General features: G+C 52.7%; 1 protein-coding gene across 3 annotated transcripts in view; it reads left to right on the top strand.

Annotated features, from left to right (window-relative positions):
* Positions 1 to 13412, top strand: part of SRGAP3 (SLIT-ROBO Rho GTPase activating protein 3) — a 73400-nt gene that overhangs the window by 39950 nt on the left and 20038 nt on the right. For all 3 annotated transcript variants that reach the window (XM_053953580.1, XM_053953581.1, XM_053953579.1), the window contains exons 4-8: positions 1565 to 1627; positions 5783 to 5968; positions 7389 to 7517; positions 12557 to 12778; positions 13199 to 13300. In XM_053953580.1, coding sequence (XP_053809555.1) covers positions 1565 to 1627; positions 5783 to 5968; positions 7389 to 7517; positions 12557 to 12778; positions 13199 to 13300 — 702 coding nt within the window. The remainder of the gene's footprint in view (positions 1 to 1564; positions 1628 to 5782; positions 5969 to 7388; positions 7518 to 12556; positions 12779 to 13198; positions 13301 to 13412) is intronic.

Consider the following 13412-nt stretch of genomic DNA (forward strand, 5'->3'; position numbering starts at 1 on the left):
AGGGACGGGGCTGCAGTCCAGATGAGGGTTCCTGGCAGCCGTGGGCCTCAGCTGAGCACCTTCTGCCCACTGGCATCACCCTGGCACCTTGTACCCGTGGGAGTGGGACCAGTGTGCCTCAGTCAGGCCTCTGAGGATGGGACTGTCCCAGGTACCCTGGCACTAACTCAGGGACACACTGTGGTTACTGGGTGGGACTTTCACCCTTTAGACTCCTTGCTTCAGGCTTTGCTTTAAATCTAGCTTCTAACAATCTAGATTAAACTTTCAAAGTATGTAGGTTGTCCCATTGACTGGAATTAGAGGACCTTTCTGTGTCGAGGGCTTCTCTCATCACCCAGCCTGGTGGAATGTTGTTTTCCCTGCCCACGTGCACAAAACTTCTGGAGTTATTTGAGGAAATCTGGGAGAAACTGCTCAGTTTTGTTTTGGCTTGGTTTAGGGAGGGAGGAAGGGGGTGTCTATACTTAGTTTAAACACATCTTCAAGCTATAATAAGTATTTCCTAGCCAAGAAGATTCCATGGAGAGATTTGTGGTGTAATTACAGGCAGGCAGGGAAGCAGTGTGAGCACATCCCAGCACCTCCAGCTGCTGGGTTGCAGTAGGAGTTGGTTTGAGCTGCAGCCAAGCTCCAGTGTTGGGCAGCTCCCCGTGCTGTGGCCTCTCCACGAAGGGCTGTGTCCATGCTGGAGGAGGTTGGCAACTGCATCTCCCTCATCCTGCCTGGCAAAGAAAGGGAAAACACAGGCTGATAATGGGATTTCAGCAGACAGGAGGATGCCAGGACTTCCTCACTGGCAGTGAGTGTCTCCTCAGCTGGCTGAACTTTGACTGCTGCTGTTGTGAAACTGGAAACTTTATTATATAACTGTGGTGTAGCTATTTTGTAATGTCCTTTTTCAGAGATGCTTTGGTTCACTCGGGTCAGAATAGTGAAAATGAGCTATTGAGGAGGAGCTAGGGCGTGGGTCATGGCCAAGGGAAATGCAAACCTGGGATGCCAGTGCTGGGGAGCCCTGGTGGTCTTTGCTCTGAAATACCAGCGTTGGCTGGAAATTGCAGGTCCAGCAGCAGATGTGCTTAATCACAGAGCACAGGGTGGTGCAGATCAAGACACATTGGCAGGTGATGCTGTGGGACTGGAGAATGCCAGTCTAGGGAACTGCCAATCTGGGGAACACAAATGGCTGTTGGATGATGTACACCCTGCCAGTCCCCAAACTGGGGGACAGTGTGTGTTAACACCCAAATGGGGAGCTGGCTGTGGGCTAGGAATGAATTTTACCAGTGGAGGGGCAAAGCAGTATTGCCTGTAATTTTAGGTTCATCTGTTTTGCAGGATAAATAAGTTAAATTATATTAAATTCCTCCTCATGGTCTCTGAAACCCAGTTTGGGTGATCCATGGGCAAATGTCAGCCTCAAATGCATACAGAGCCACTCGCATGAGACTTTGCTGCACTGTGTGTTCACGTTTATGATTCCTCTGAAATGTATTTTCGTTTTAAAACTGCACACATTTTGAGCACAACAGTCTCACCTCTTCTTGTTTTTGTCTTGCAGAGCAAGGAGATTGGCCTCCAGATGCATGAGGAGCTCCTGAAAGTCACCAATGAGCTCTACACGGTGAGCAGTGAGCCCATCCCACGTTCCCAGGCACAGCCTGGGGAGCACAGGCGTTTGTTAGAGCAAATCCCAGGGGCTGTGCCCTGGCCATGACCCTGTGCTGCAGCGTGGCCCTTCCTGTCCCTCACATCCCCTGGGAGAGCCTCTCCTCACTGGGCTGAGTCCCGGTGCCCAGCTGCTTGCCCTGAGCCTGCCCGGGGCGTTTGGGGGTGCTCCGCTCGGATCCCTGTGTCTGTGATGCTCTCACCTGCCGGGGCACCACGCTGCCCTTGGCCCTGCCCAGACCCTGGCCTGGTGGTTCCAGCCCCAGTGGCTCCGAGCTGGCCGTGCTTGGTGTCACATCACCTCCCTGCTCCTGTGAGCCCCTGGCCAGGGGATGGCTGAACATGACCTTCTGCTGGGGAATGCAGAACACTCCTGGCTCGCAGGGGCTCAGCTCTGTCTTGTGCCCCGAGGAGCACTTTGGCTGCAGAGTTGTCTGTGCCTCCCAGCGAGATCAGGACATAGCTCTTCAAGCAGGTTTTCATAGCAGAGTAATAAAAGTCTTTGTGTTGCTTCTGCCTCTTGCCCTGTAGCAAGTGTTTTTTTAAAAATTTATTTTATTTGTGGTTTAGGAGCAACAAAACAATATAAAGACTGCCTTTTGTTGGAAAATTGAGATAATATATTTGCTTTCTTTGGTTGTATCTGTAACTGGTACATAAATAATGCTGCAGTAGGTTTATTCCTAAACAATCATTCTATTTCATCTTTTTGAAGAACAGGCCTAAACAACAGAGTATGAATGATTGTATTTGAAATTTCTGCCATAAATCTCCTCTTAACAGGTTTGTTCCTGCATTGGCTGTTGAAGGATTTGATTGTTGTGAGACCTGCAGTGTGGGTGGACAGCAGATCAGATTAAAAGGCCTGTGTGAGATTTGGGAGTGCGTTGTTGATGGTTGAATGTCACAAGCTGTGTTAGGGGTGGTGACTAATTAAGATTAATTACAGCAGCAGCATGACAGATGCAAAACAAGGAAAGACTAACAAGGGCTGGGCTGACCTCATAGCTGTGGACCAGTGTGCTCTGAACCCAGCCACGGGACAGGGCCATCCCCGAGGGGTCAGCAGTGGGCTGAGGTCCCCAGTGCAAGCAGTGGCCAGGGAGGAGCACAGAGGGTGATTCTGCTCGTCCTCACAGGAGCTGAGATTTCTCCCATTCACTGCTTTGCTCCATGTGCTGAGCAGAATGGGCTTTGAATGGTGAAGCAAACTGGTTTGAATGGGAAACTGGGACAGCTGGAGGAGCTCTGTGTTTGCATTCAGCCTTGCTGCTAAGATAGCAAACTGGTTGTGTCATCCAGCCAGGGAGGAGCAGGGAAGGGACATACTTCAGAAATGAAGAAAAAGCCTGTGGGGCAGTCGGGGTCACCTCGCATCCGCTTGGTGCCAGCAGCACCTGCTGCTCAGAGTTCAGTCCTTGAGCCATCAGGTGAAACGAGCCCCCCTGGCTCCTGGTGCTGGGGGTGGCTGGGACACCTTTGGTTCTGAGCTGCTGCTGGTGTGCTGTTTGCCCACGAGCAGCACGGGAGCTGTGGCTGCTGACACAGCCAGACACGGGGTAAGGACCTGGCTCCCAGGACACCAGGCTGCTGCCTCGTCAGAAACCTCACTTGTCTGCTGTCAGCACAGGGAACTCGATTGTCTTCCTCTGGCCAGGCCTTTACCCACAGCTCATCCGTGCTGCTTTTTAAGCCTCTCCAAGGAGAATTCTGTGCACTGGGTGGAAATGACAATTTTTTACAGGCTTCTCAGGCATTCGTTGTCTCAAACTCAAGCCAAAACAACCGCGCTGATTTTAACTCAGCCTTGTTGCTGTTCTGATGCAAGTCACCCTGTGGAGTGTGTATGGAGAGAACCAAAGCCACGCTGATTTTAATCAAAATGGAAGTGGATGACTTTCATTCTGAAGTGGAGATGCTTGTGAATGGTTTTGTGCAGAAATAGTTCAGCTGTGAATTAAAACCAGCTTCGTTCCTTTGGTTCCTCCTTATGGATTCCAGCAGAGAGGTACCAGTTGGAGCTGGTAAAGGCAGAAGGCTGAGGGGGCCTGAGCCTGTACCTGACACGGTCACCCCGTTTCTACTCTGGCTCCTCTGCTGGGTCAGAACTTTGGGGATGAGCTGTTGAGGAGAACAAAGCCCTTGTAGCTGGAGACTGCCAGCAGTGCCATTTAGGGCCGGTATTTTGGCAACAGCCTTTATCCAGAACATGTAATTAATATGGAAAACACAACTCGTGTTGTTAAATAACTAATGAACATTGGAGCATATTTTTCCTCCTTCGCTGCAGCTAATTAACTGATTTGCAGGAAGGATCCCCGGGACGCAGCTGTGGCAGTTTGTCTTTGTGTCACAGCAATGCAAGCAGGGACAGCGTGATTTGATTGCGGGCACCGAGACGGCACGAGGGAATTGCAGATCAGGGACTGATTGCTGCAGTGCAGGTTGGCCCCGGCCAAAATTAAGGCAGATATAAACAGAAATATGCTCTGAATTTCCAAGAGCAAGCTGTGTGGCAGGGCAGCTGGTGAGGAGCACAGTTGTTTAAGGTGTCTATTTTGGTTGGGTAACTGTCCCGTAACCTTTAGATTTCACAAAAATCTGCAGTTTGGAGCCTTGCTACTCGTTGGGCTTCTCTGTCATGTTGTGTCAGGGCCTCTCTAAGTGCTGCAGAAATCTTTCCTCTTACTGCCTGAAGCCCTGATATGCAGCACTTTGCTTTTCCACTTCCCTCTGTGTGCTTCACAAAAAGATGTAGATGGTGAGGATGAGGAGGGCTCAGCGAAACCCTCTGGTCTTTCTCTTTAAGAAAATCCCAGGAATCGTCTGGTCTGTGTGTCCTGTGACATTCACTGCAGAAGAGGCAGTTTGAAATATGTGGCTGCAATCTGTGTTAAGAATTTGCGGGGTTTGGAAATGCAGCAGCTCAGGGCCAAGCAGGAGCCTTTGCTCACTGCCCCTTGCCTGTCCCTGCAGAGGGGTGTCCCTGCAGAGGGGTGTCCCTGCAGTGCCAGGGGTTTGTGTGGCTCCAAAGGGCGTTGGGAGCCTGCTTCAGCTGAGGGCTGTGCTTGGCAGGAGGAGGGATCCTGCGGCTCAGCCTGACCTGCTCCAAGTCAAACACTCCTGGGTCCTGCTGGCAGCCACAGCTGAGGAAGACTGTGTTTGCTTCATTAAGCCGTGTGTAAAAACCCCCTGCATGTGGGGGTTCCTGCTCTGTTTTAACCCTTGGGCCTCAGGCAGCCCATCCCAGTCTGCCCCAGTGTGGCCCAGCTGCTGAGGCTGATTGCAGGGAGCAGTCAGGCACTGTGCACCATGTCAAGGCAATGTCAAATAAACCGTCCACATCCCGAAGGGAGATGATAGAAGGGGACAGTGTGACTAAAGGCATAAAGAGAGAGGAGCAGATGTGTCCCTCTTGCCAGCTCTGTTAAAATGATCCAGTGTGCCCTTCGGGCTCTTGTTTTCTGAAGGTTGTGCTGGAAGTTTTGCCTGTAGAGTGTTCCAGGATCAGCATCATCCCTCCTGGATCTGGAATGTGAAGGACAAGGTGCTGCTGCGCCTGTCCTGGCACTGCCTGTGCCTGCTGGTGGCAGCAAGGGCAGGATGAGGTGGTGACAGGAGGCAAACCCCATTTCTGCCCGGGGATTGCAGCTCCTCCACTTCCAGATGGTTCCACTGTCTGGGTGGCAGAGCAAGGGCTGTCTGATGGCGTAGCAAGTGCACGTGTAGGAACAGAGGGGTTCGGTCAAAAGGGAGTTCAGAGTGACTGTGGCCTCCCTCACAATCACTTGTCATGGAGACCCTTATCCCAGCTACAGAGCTCTGAGGTTATTCCCTATTTCCCTGCTGGCAGGCATAGGGTGCTCTTTGACTGCAGGTGTGTGCTGGATCATGTCCCCCAGTGGGACTGAGTGCCATCACAGTTCTTAGACCAGCCTGGAGCCTCTAGAAATAGGGCTGGGATTCATCTCTTAAGCTTTCCTCCCACTCTGTTCCTTAATGCCACAGCAGCCCCCGCAGCCCCTCTGCCCTGCCCAGGGCTGCTGGCTTGTCCTGCTCCGGTGCTGCAGGTGACCATGGCAAGGTGGCTCATGGCCTCCTGTGTCTGCAGGTGATGAAGACCTACCACATGTACCACGCAGAGAGCATCAGTGCCGAGAGCAAGCTGAAGGAGGCAGAGAAGCAGGAAGAAAAGCAGTTCAACAAGTCAGGGGACATCAGTGTGAACCTGCTGCGGCATGAGGACCGGCCTCAGCGGCGCAGCTCCGTCAAGAAGATTGAGAAGATGAAGGAGAAGGTGGGTGAGAGGGAAGGAAGAGGGAGCTGGGCTGGGGCTCCCTGCACGCAGCAGGGGTTGGCTTCAGCCTTGTCTTCGTCTGTGAGGCCGTTCCTGTATCTCTGGGAAGGGGTTAGGAGGGCTGGGCTGTCGTGTGCATGTTCTGCTGAAGGCACCCCAAGGAGGCCATCACAAGTGTCTTCCCTGCTCCTGGCTGTGGAGAAGGGCCAGCGCCAGCTTCTAGAAAAGGCTTGACTCGGAGTCAGGATGGCATGACAGGGACAGGCAGTGCAGCCTTGGATGGGGTGGTGGACCTGCCCAGGAGCCACGTGGCCACCCGTGGCACCTTCCAGGCTGACTCTGGAGGGAGAGCTGAGGCAGGCAGCTGCTGCAGGGGCCTTGGGGGCGGTGGCTCCTGGAGCACAGGGCAGGGAGAGGGGGTGGGAGCTGCTTCTCCAGCAGCAGCTCGGGTCACAGTGTGCCAGGAGCCTGGCTGTGCCAGCTGGGACCCCAGAGGCTGTGCTGAGGAGGGCAGTGCACCAGGGTGCCCTGCTCGGCGTGGGGATGCATCCTGCTCCAGACAGCAGACCCTGCTCTGGGAGACTGGGGTTTGTCTGTGATGTGTTCTTTAAAGATGCTCTTAAAAATGAACAACAGCCTTGGGTTTGCTTGGGCACTGACTCCTGGTAGCAAAAAAATAGTTGGATCTATAAAATACCAGTGTTCTTCCTCTGCATACTGTCAGGAAGTGAGAGTGCAGTATTTAGATGGATTTGCTAGGCAAAACACTTCGTGCCATTCTGGCCTCAGCAAAGCCCTGTGACCTCAGGATCTCTACTAGTTTTTGTGTTAATTTTGGAGAAAAGGTGATAGTTTCCCCAGCCAAGGACACGTTTGCTCGCTGGCTCATCCAGCCCTGGGACATTTCTAACAGTGAACTTCTCGGAAGGGTTAATCTTTTGATTCAGCCTTCAGAGCAGGGATCTGCCTGAGCAGATGTCCCAGATCTGGAGCACATCTGCTTTCTTACAGTTTTGAATTCTGGGTCCTGTTCTGAATTGTGTAGCTTGGGCCTCTGGGCCAGGTTCCACTTCGATACAGCTGCACACATTTGGAGCAAGTCCAAACGTATGTCAGCATTTCTGGGGGGAAAATTTGGCCCTCTGGTTTTGTCTGATGCCAAAATCCCCAGCAGCAGCTGTGCTCAGGGGCTCCAAGTACCTCTGAGCAGGATGCTCTCATCATGGCTGGCTGACAGCGTGAGGGGTGTTCAGATGGGATCTCCTCCACCCTGGCAAGGTCCCTGTTTTCATACCAGATACCAAGTTTTAGTAATTACCTCATCACACCCAGGCTGCAGGGTGCTGTGGGGGTCTGTGGCAGGAGAAACGGTGCCTATACCATCCTGTTTGTGCTCTGACACTCCATTCTGCTTTTTCAGAGACAAGCCAAGTATTCTGAAAACAAGCTGAAGTGTACAAAAGCCAGGAACGACTACCTGCTGAACCTGGCAGCCACCAACGCGGCCGTCAGCAAATACTACATCCACGACGTCTCCGACCTCATCGACGTGAGTGCCTTCCCCTCCAGCCTGGCTGAGCTCTTAGCTCCACTCCTGTGGGGGCTTTAGGATATTCTTAACTGGGGCTGAGTATGTCCTGTGAGTTGGGTTTGCCTTGGCGTGAGCCAGGTGAAACTGAGGTTTCTTCTTGGCCCATTGGTTAGTCTGTGTTTGAGACAGAGGAATGCTTCCCAAGTCAGACACAGCCTTGGTTTTGGTGCTGAACCAGAGGGGTTTTTTCTTTCTACTACTCAGTGACTTTGGTGGGGATTCAGCACGTGTGGCAGTGCTGTCCTGGCTGGGGAAGGTGGGGATTCAGCACGTGTGGCAGTGCTGTCCTGGCTGGGGAAGGTGGGGATTCAGCACGTGTGGCAGTGCTGTCCTGGCTGGGGAAGGTGCCTTCGGAGCTTTGTCCCGTGCTCCTTGCAGGGAGTAGCCTCAGGGCAGGAACTGCTGGAAAGAACTGAGCACTGGTGACTCCTACAAACTGCTTTGAGGGGATTCAAAGGAGGGACTTACCCAGAGAAGGGATTTCTGCTTCTTCCTTTATTGGGCATCCCACAGCGTGTAGATTGCACAGTGAGGTTCTTCCTGCTGGAGTTGCCTCAGTGAGTGCATAAATAGCTGAGCTTGAAGCACTGAGTTACCATCATTACCTAAATGTACAATTTAAAAAGCTGCTTGAGTGTTTACTACCTTTCCTAGCCCATTAGCATGTAGTTACACTTCTGAGAATTAAAGTAAGTCTGATGCATCCCCTGATGACTTCAAGATTTTGATATATGATAAAATACTCTTCATTATGTTCTTTTTGTTCTCTTTATTATTTAAGGTGTGTTAAAAAACAAGTAAGTTGATTGTGGAGCCATTTGAATGGCAAGGTTTGAGAACACCTTGATATATCTACAGGCTTTCTGCTTTTGCAGTGTATATTCTATCTTTCTTTTGTTAAATTATCTTTTAAGCAAGAATGACTTCGTTTTGTGGAGTTTTTCGAACTTTGATTTTCTGGAGATTTGCTGAGCCTGGCTAGCCATGCTCTGAGCCTGACTGGCCACACTTGGAGCCCGAGGCAGCTCTGAGCCCTGCTGGCCATGCTCTGAGCCTGACTGGCCACACTTGGAGCCCAGGGCAGCTCTGAGCCCTGCTGGCCATGCTCCGAGCCTGACTGGCCACACTTGGAGCCCGGGGCAGCTCTGAGCCTGGCTGGCCATGCTCTGAGCCTGACTGGCCACACTTGGAGCCCGGGGCAGCTCTGAGCCCTGCTGGCCATGCTCTGAGCCTGACTGGCCACACTTGGAGCCCGGGGCAGCTCTGAGCCTGGCTGGCCATGCTCTGAGCCTGACTGGCCACACTTGGAGCCTGGGGCAGCTCTGAGCCTGGCTGGCCATGCTCCGAGCCTGACTGGCCACGCTCTGAGCCCAGCTGGCCACGCTCCCGTGGCTCCTGCTGGCTCTTCCACCCTGCTCCACCACGGAATGGTGAGGGATGCACCGGGCTGGCTCCCTGGGACACGGGAGAGGCGACGGGGCTCGCACACCCTCCGTCTCCAGTACAAATTGCCACGTGCAGCTGCTGATTTCACAGCGATCTGAACTGTCAGGACACTGCAGAGCCAATTCACCGGTGTTCCCCCTAATCCCAGCTGCCTCAGTGCCACCTCTGAGGCACAGCCTTGCTCCCTGGGCACCCCTGCAGAGCGGCGCTGTGACAAAGCCGTGCTGGAGCCTCCTGCTCTGCGAGGCAGAGGGCCCAGCTGCTCGGGGAGGTGGGAGGGAGGCTGCGGCTTAATGAGACCCGTAAAACCCACCAGAGGAGCCGTGAAAGGGGCACAGAGCCGTCTGCCCCTCTGTCTCCAGTGGCCTTGTTGTTTTGTCCTAGAAAGGAAGGGAAGAATATAGGGAGAGATCAAATTAGCCTTGGACTGTCAGTGCACCACGGGGCCTCCTCCTCGGATGACACGTGCCTCTGTCTAAGCGCCTGCGTTTGCCTCATTTCTGTCATTAACTCTGTGGCCAAGTTAATCTTTTCGGCCACGTATGCAAAGAGGAGATAAAGCTCTTTATCCATCCCTCTGGAGTTCTGTGGGAAATGTCTGCAAGACAGTTTGAAGTGGTCACATGAAAGATATCACTAGATTCAGCAGAGAAAATGGAACAGTCAGTTTCCATATAAACTGATCTGCCAAAACCTGTGCAGCCTCCTCCGAGTCCTTCTGGAGCAGCAACTCGCTTCCCCATGGATTAGTGATTGCTGTATCTGAGACAAGCCAGGAAAGGAGGGGAACTCTGAGGAAATTCAGTGTTACATGGAACTGTCGAACTGCTGGTCCCTGGAAAAATTAGCTGAGTCAAGTCAGGGAACAGAAACAGCAGCTGAAATAGTTATGCCAAAAATCCTCAGTTGGCTTTACTGGCCTGGTTGAACAGGGCCTGGAGCAGCCTGGGCTAGTGGAAGGTGTTCCTGTTCATGGCAGGGTAGTTGAAATTGGATGATCTTTAAGGTCTCTCCCAACGTAAACCATTCTGGGATTCTGTGATTTACTTGCCACACAGTACAGCTCTGGATTTTGTGGCACCATCAAGAGAGAAGACGCCAGAAATTAAAGTAGGCAAATAATTATTATGCATATAATTGAAAATAATGCAGAATATATTTAAAAAAAACAAATAAGGAAAAAAATGCAGAGAAGGGGGAACAGAGCAGAGCAAATGAGTTGGGCTCTTTGTTTGCAGGCAGTGCTGATCCTGTGGAGGCAGGGGCGTTGCTGCTCTGCCTGGGAAGTTAAGGGGTGGCTTGCAGGGCACCCAGGTGCTCAGATGTTACTCCAGGGTTCCACTTGCTCAGGTCCGAGGCGTGGGCCTGGCCGAGCTCTGTCATGTGCAGGTTCAGCCTCCCGGATAACAGAGGCACTCAAAGCTGCTGGAGCCACAGACCACTGTGTGCATTTCCTTCTCCGGGAGCCCAGAACTGCCCCCCGGTGCAGCTCTGTGGGGGCACTGGGAGGCACACAGGTATTTGGGCTGCTTCCATGGTGTTTTGGCCAAATGTGCATGCTTGAGCTCCAGGAGCCGGTTTGTTTCTCAAGCTGAACACTGGGATATTTCCACCCCTTGCAGGGTGTTAGCAGACGTGATGAATTAATGCTTGGGGAGCTCTGAGCTTGGCAGATGAAAGGCGCTGCGGAAGGGCTGGGATTATTATTTGTGGTTCTAATTTATTTGCCATCAAAGGGATGAGAGGGGTGAGAAAATGCCATTTGTTCTGGGGCTGGGAGCATGGGTTTGAAGTCTTTTTTTTCTTCCTTTTTCTTTTCCACTCCCCATTGTGTGTTCCTCTGGGAATTGCGTGGAAATCCCTGCTCCGTCTTTTCTTCTCTGGGCATCTGTGTGTGAAGCAGCCGGCACGGTGCTGATCACCAGGGACTTCAAGGGCTGCAGTGTGTGCGAGAAGTGCCTGCCCTGGTTTTCAGGAGCAGCTGATTTCTGGGGACTGCCAATCACTGCTGGCTTCAGTGCGAGGCTAGCAGCAAAGAAAGGGAAACATTTCGCATGGAATTTTGTCCTAAAAGCAGTTGGCAATGCCCCGAGCCCCTCTCCTTGGGTTCTGTGCCATTCGGTGCTTTGCCTGGTAGTGGCTCAGTTTTGTGTGCTTTGGGAATTCCCACCCTTGAAGAGTGGCAGATATTTCCTCCTGGTGCTGTTTTTTTGTAGCAAAGTAGCTGTGATTTCAGGGGGTGGGAGAACACGGGTGAGGGCTGGGAGGTGCTGGGGAACGCACAGTGCATTCCCAGGGCACAGGGCTGTGGTCAGCTGGTCAGTGCTGGTCCTCCCCCAGTGCTGCACAGGGGTCCCAGCCCTGGTCCCTGCCCCATCTGCGTGGCAGCCCCTCAGCTGCATTGTTCCAACCCTGGGGTTTCTGTACAATCTGGAGTGGTCATACGGGTGTTCGTGCTGCAGCTGTCTCATGGGAGAGACTTGCAGCACAGAATGAGATTTTGCCCCAAGCAGCAAATGGAAATTCACCCCTTATCTTCTTTTTGCTTGTTGATTTTTTTAAGGCAGGTCTGTACCTGTAAATGCCCATACTCTCAATTAATGTGATTAGAAGCTAAATAGAAGCAGGATAAATGGAGGGCTGTGACAATTTGATAGTTTTTACAAAACTGAGGTAAGGTCTGTACCTGTAAATGCCCATACTCTCAATTAATGTGATTAGAAGCTAAATAGAAGCAGGATAAATGGAGGGCTGTGACAATTTGATAGTTTTTACAAAACTGATCATTATTGTGCATGGGTTTTCACAGGTTTTAAAGACTAGGAGGGACAGTGGGGCTGGGAATGGGCCCAGTGTAGCTTTGATGCTGGTTTTAGCAGAGGCTGGAGCAAGCACAGCCCTGCTGTGATGTCATCTGAGCTGAGCAGTGTCACCTCACACGGGCACCGAGCCTGAGACGGCTTCTTGGATCGGAGCCGCTTGTGGCACCACCTGAGGTTTTGGATTTCACTTTGAGTTTATCAATATGAATTTCAGGAAGTGTTTCCTCACAGAAAGGGTTGTCAGACCCTGGAACAGGCTGCCCAGGGAAGTGGTGGAGTTTTCATCCCTGGAGGTGTTCAAGGAATAGCTGGACATGGCATTCACTGCTCTGGGCTGGGTGACAAGGTGGGGATTGGTCACAGGTTGGACTTGCTCAGCTCTCAGGAGCTTTCAGGGCAGCAGATCCCTGAGCTGGTATGACACTTGACATGCCAAATTCAGTTATAGTGGAGACAATGTTTAAAACCAGATTTTTGTCTAAAGTAAAGTATTTTGGCAGCAGTTAACTCCAAGTTTTATCATTTTCCCCAAGACAGACGTGAGAGTGATCAGCAGCATGAGGAGCTGCTCCACGGTGGGAGGCAGGCAGCTGCCCAGGGACAGAGTGCACACACTGCAGTGGCATGTGCCCACTGCCACACCTTGCTTCAACCTCCATCTGTGTTTGAGAACCTTGCACAGTGGTTTGGGCGTGTTTGTGTGACCAGAGCCTCCTTTGTGTTTCTCAGTGCTGTGATCTGGGATTCCACGCCAGCCTTGCTCGGACCTTCAGGACATACCTGTCTGCTGAGTACAACCTGGAGACGTCCCGCCACGAGGGCCTGGACATCATCGAGAACGCCGTGGACAACCTGGACGCCCGGAGCGACAAGCACACCATCATGGACATGTGCAACCAGGTCTTCTGCCCGCCGCTGAAGTTCGAGTTCCAGCCGCACATGGGGGATGAGGTACCGTGCTCGGCTGTGGGGCTGCGCAGGGGCTGGCCCGGCCCTCCTCTAAACCAGCACTGGGAAATTGTTCCTGGCTCCTTACCCCTCTCTGCTGCCTTCACACACTGCCATGCGTGTTTCCTCTCCTGATGAGACTCTCGGCTCGTTAGGGCTGCTCCTTTCAGGCTGCCTCTTGCTCCATGCCTGTCCCAGTTAGGGAGCCCATGGTTTGGCTCTGCCCCGCAGATCTGCACAGGGGAGCTGTGATTAACCTGCTGTAATTGGGAGATGGCAGAAGCACTCGGTGCTGGCCTGGGTCCAGGGCATTGCTCATGGGACACCCGGCAGCACGACCTCTCTGGAGGCTGCCGGGAATTTTGTGGGTATGGAAACGTGTGTCTGGCCCGTGCATGACCCCTGGAATGTCTCCTGTCCCAGGTGTGCCAGGTGAGCGCCCAGCAGCCTGTGCAGACCGAGCTGCTGATGCGCTACCACCAGCTGCAGTCTCGGCTGGCCACCCTCAAGATAGAGAATGAAGAGGTAAGTGGTGGGGTCTGTGGGCAGTGCTGCTGAGCCTTTCTTCCATTGGAGCTTTCCCCGTGTGCTCAGGTGTGGAGCCCCTCCTGTGGCAGAGCTGGAAGTGCTCACAGAC

Source organism: Vidua chalybeata, chromosome 12 (genome assembly GCF_026979565.1).
Source record: "Vidua chalybeata isolate OUT-0048 chromosome 12, bVidCha1 merged haplotype, whole genome shotgun sequence".
Lineage (NCBI taxonomy): Eukaryota > Metazoa > Chordata > Aves > Passeriformes > Viduidae > Vidua > Vidua chalybeata.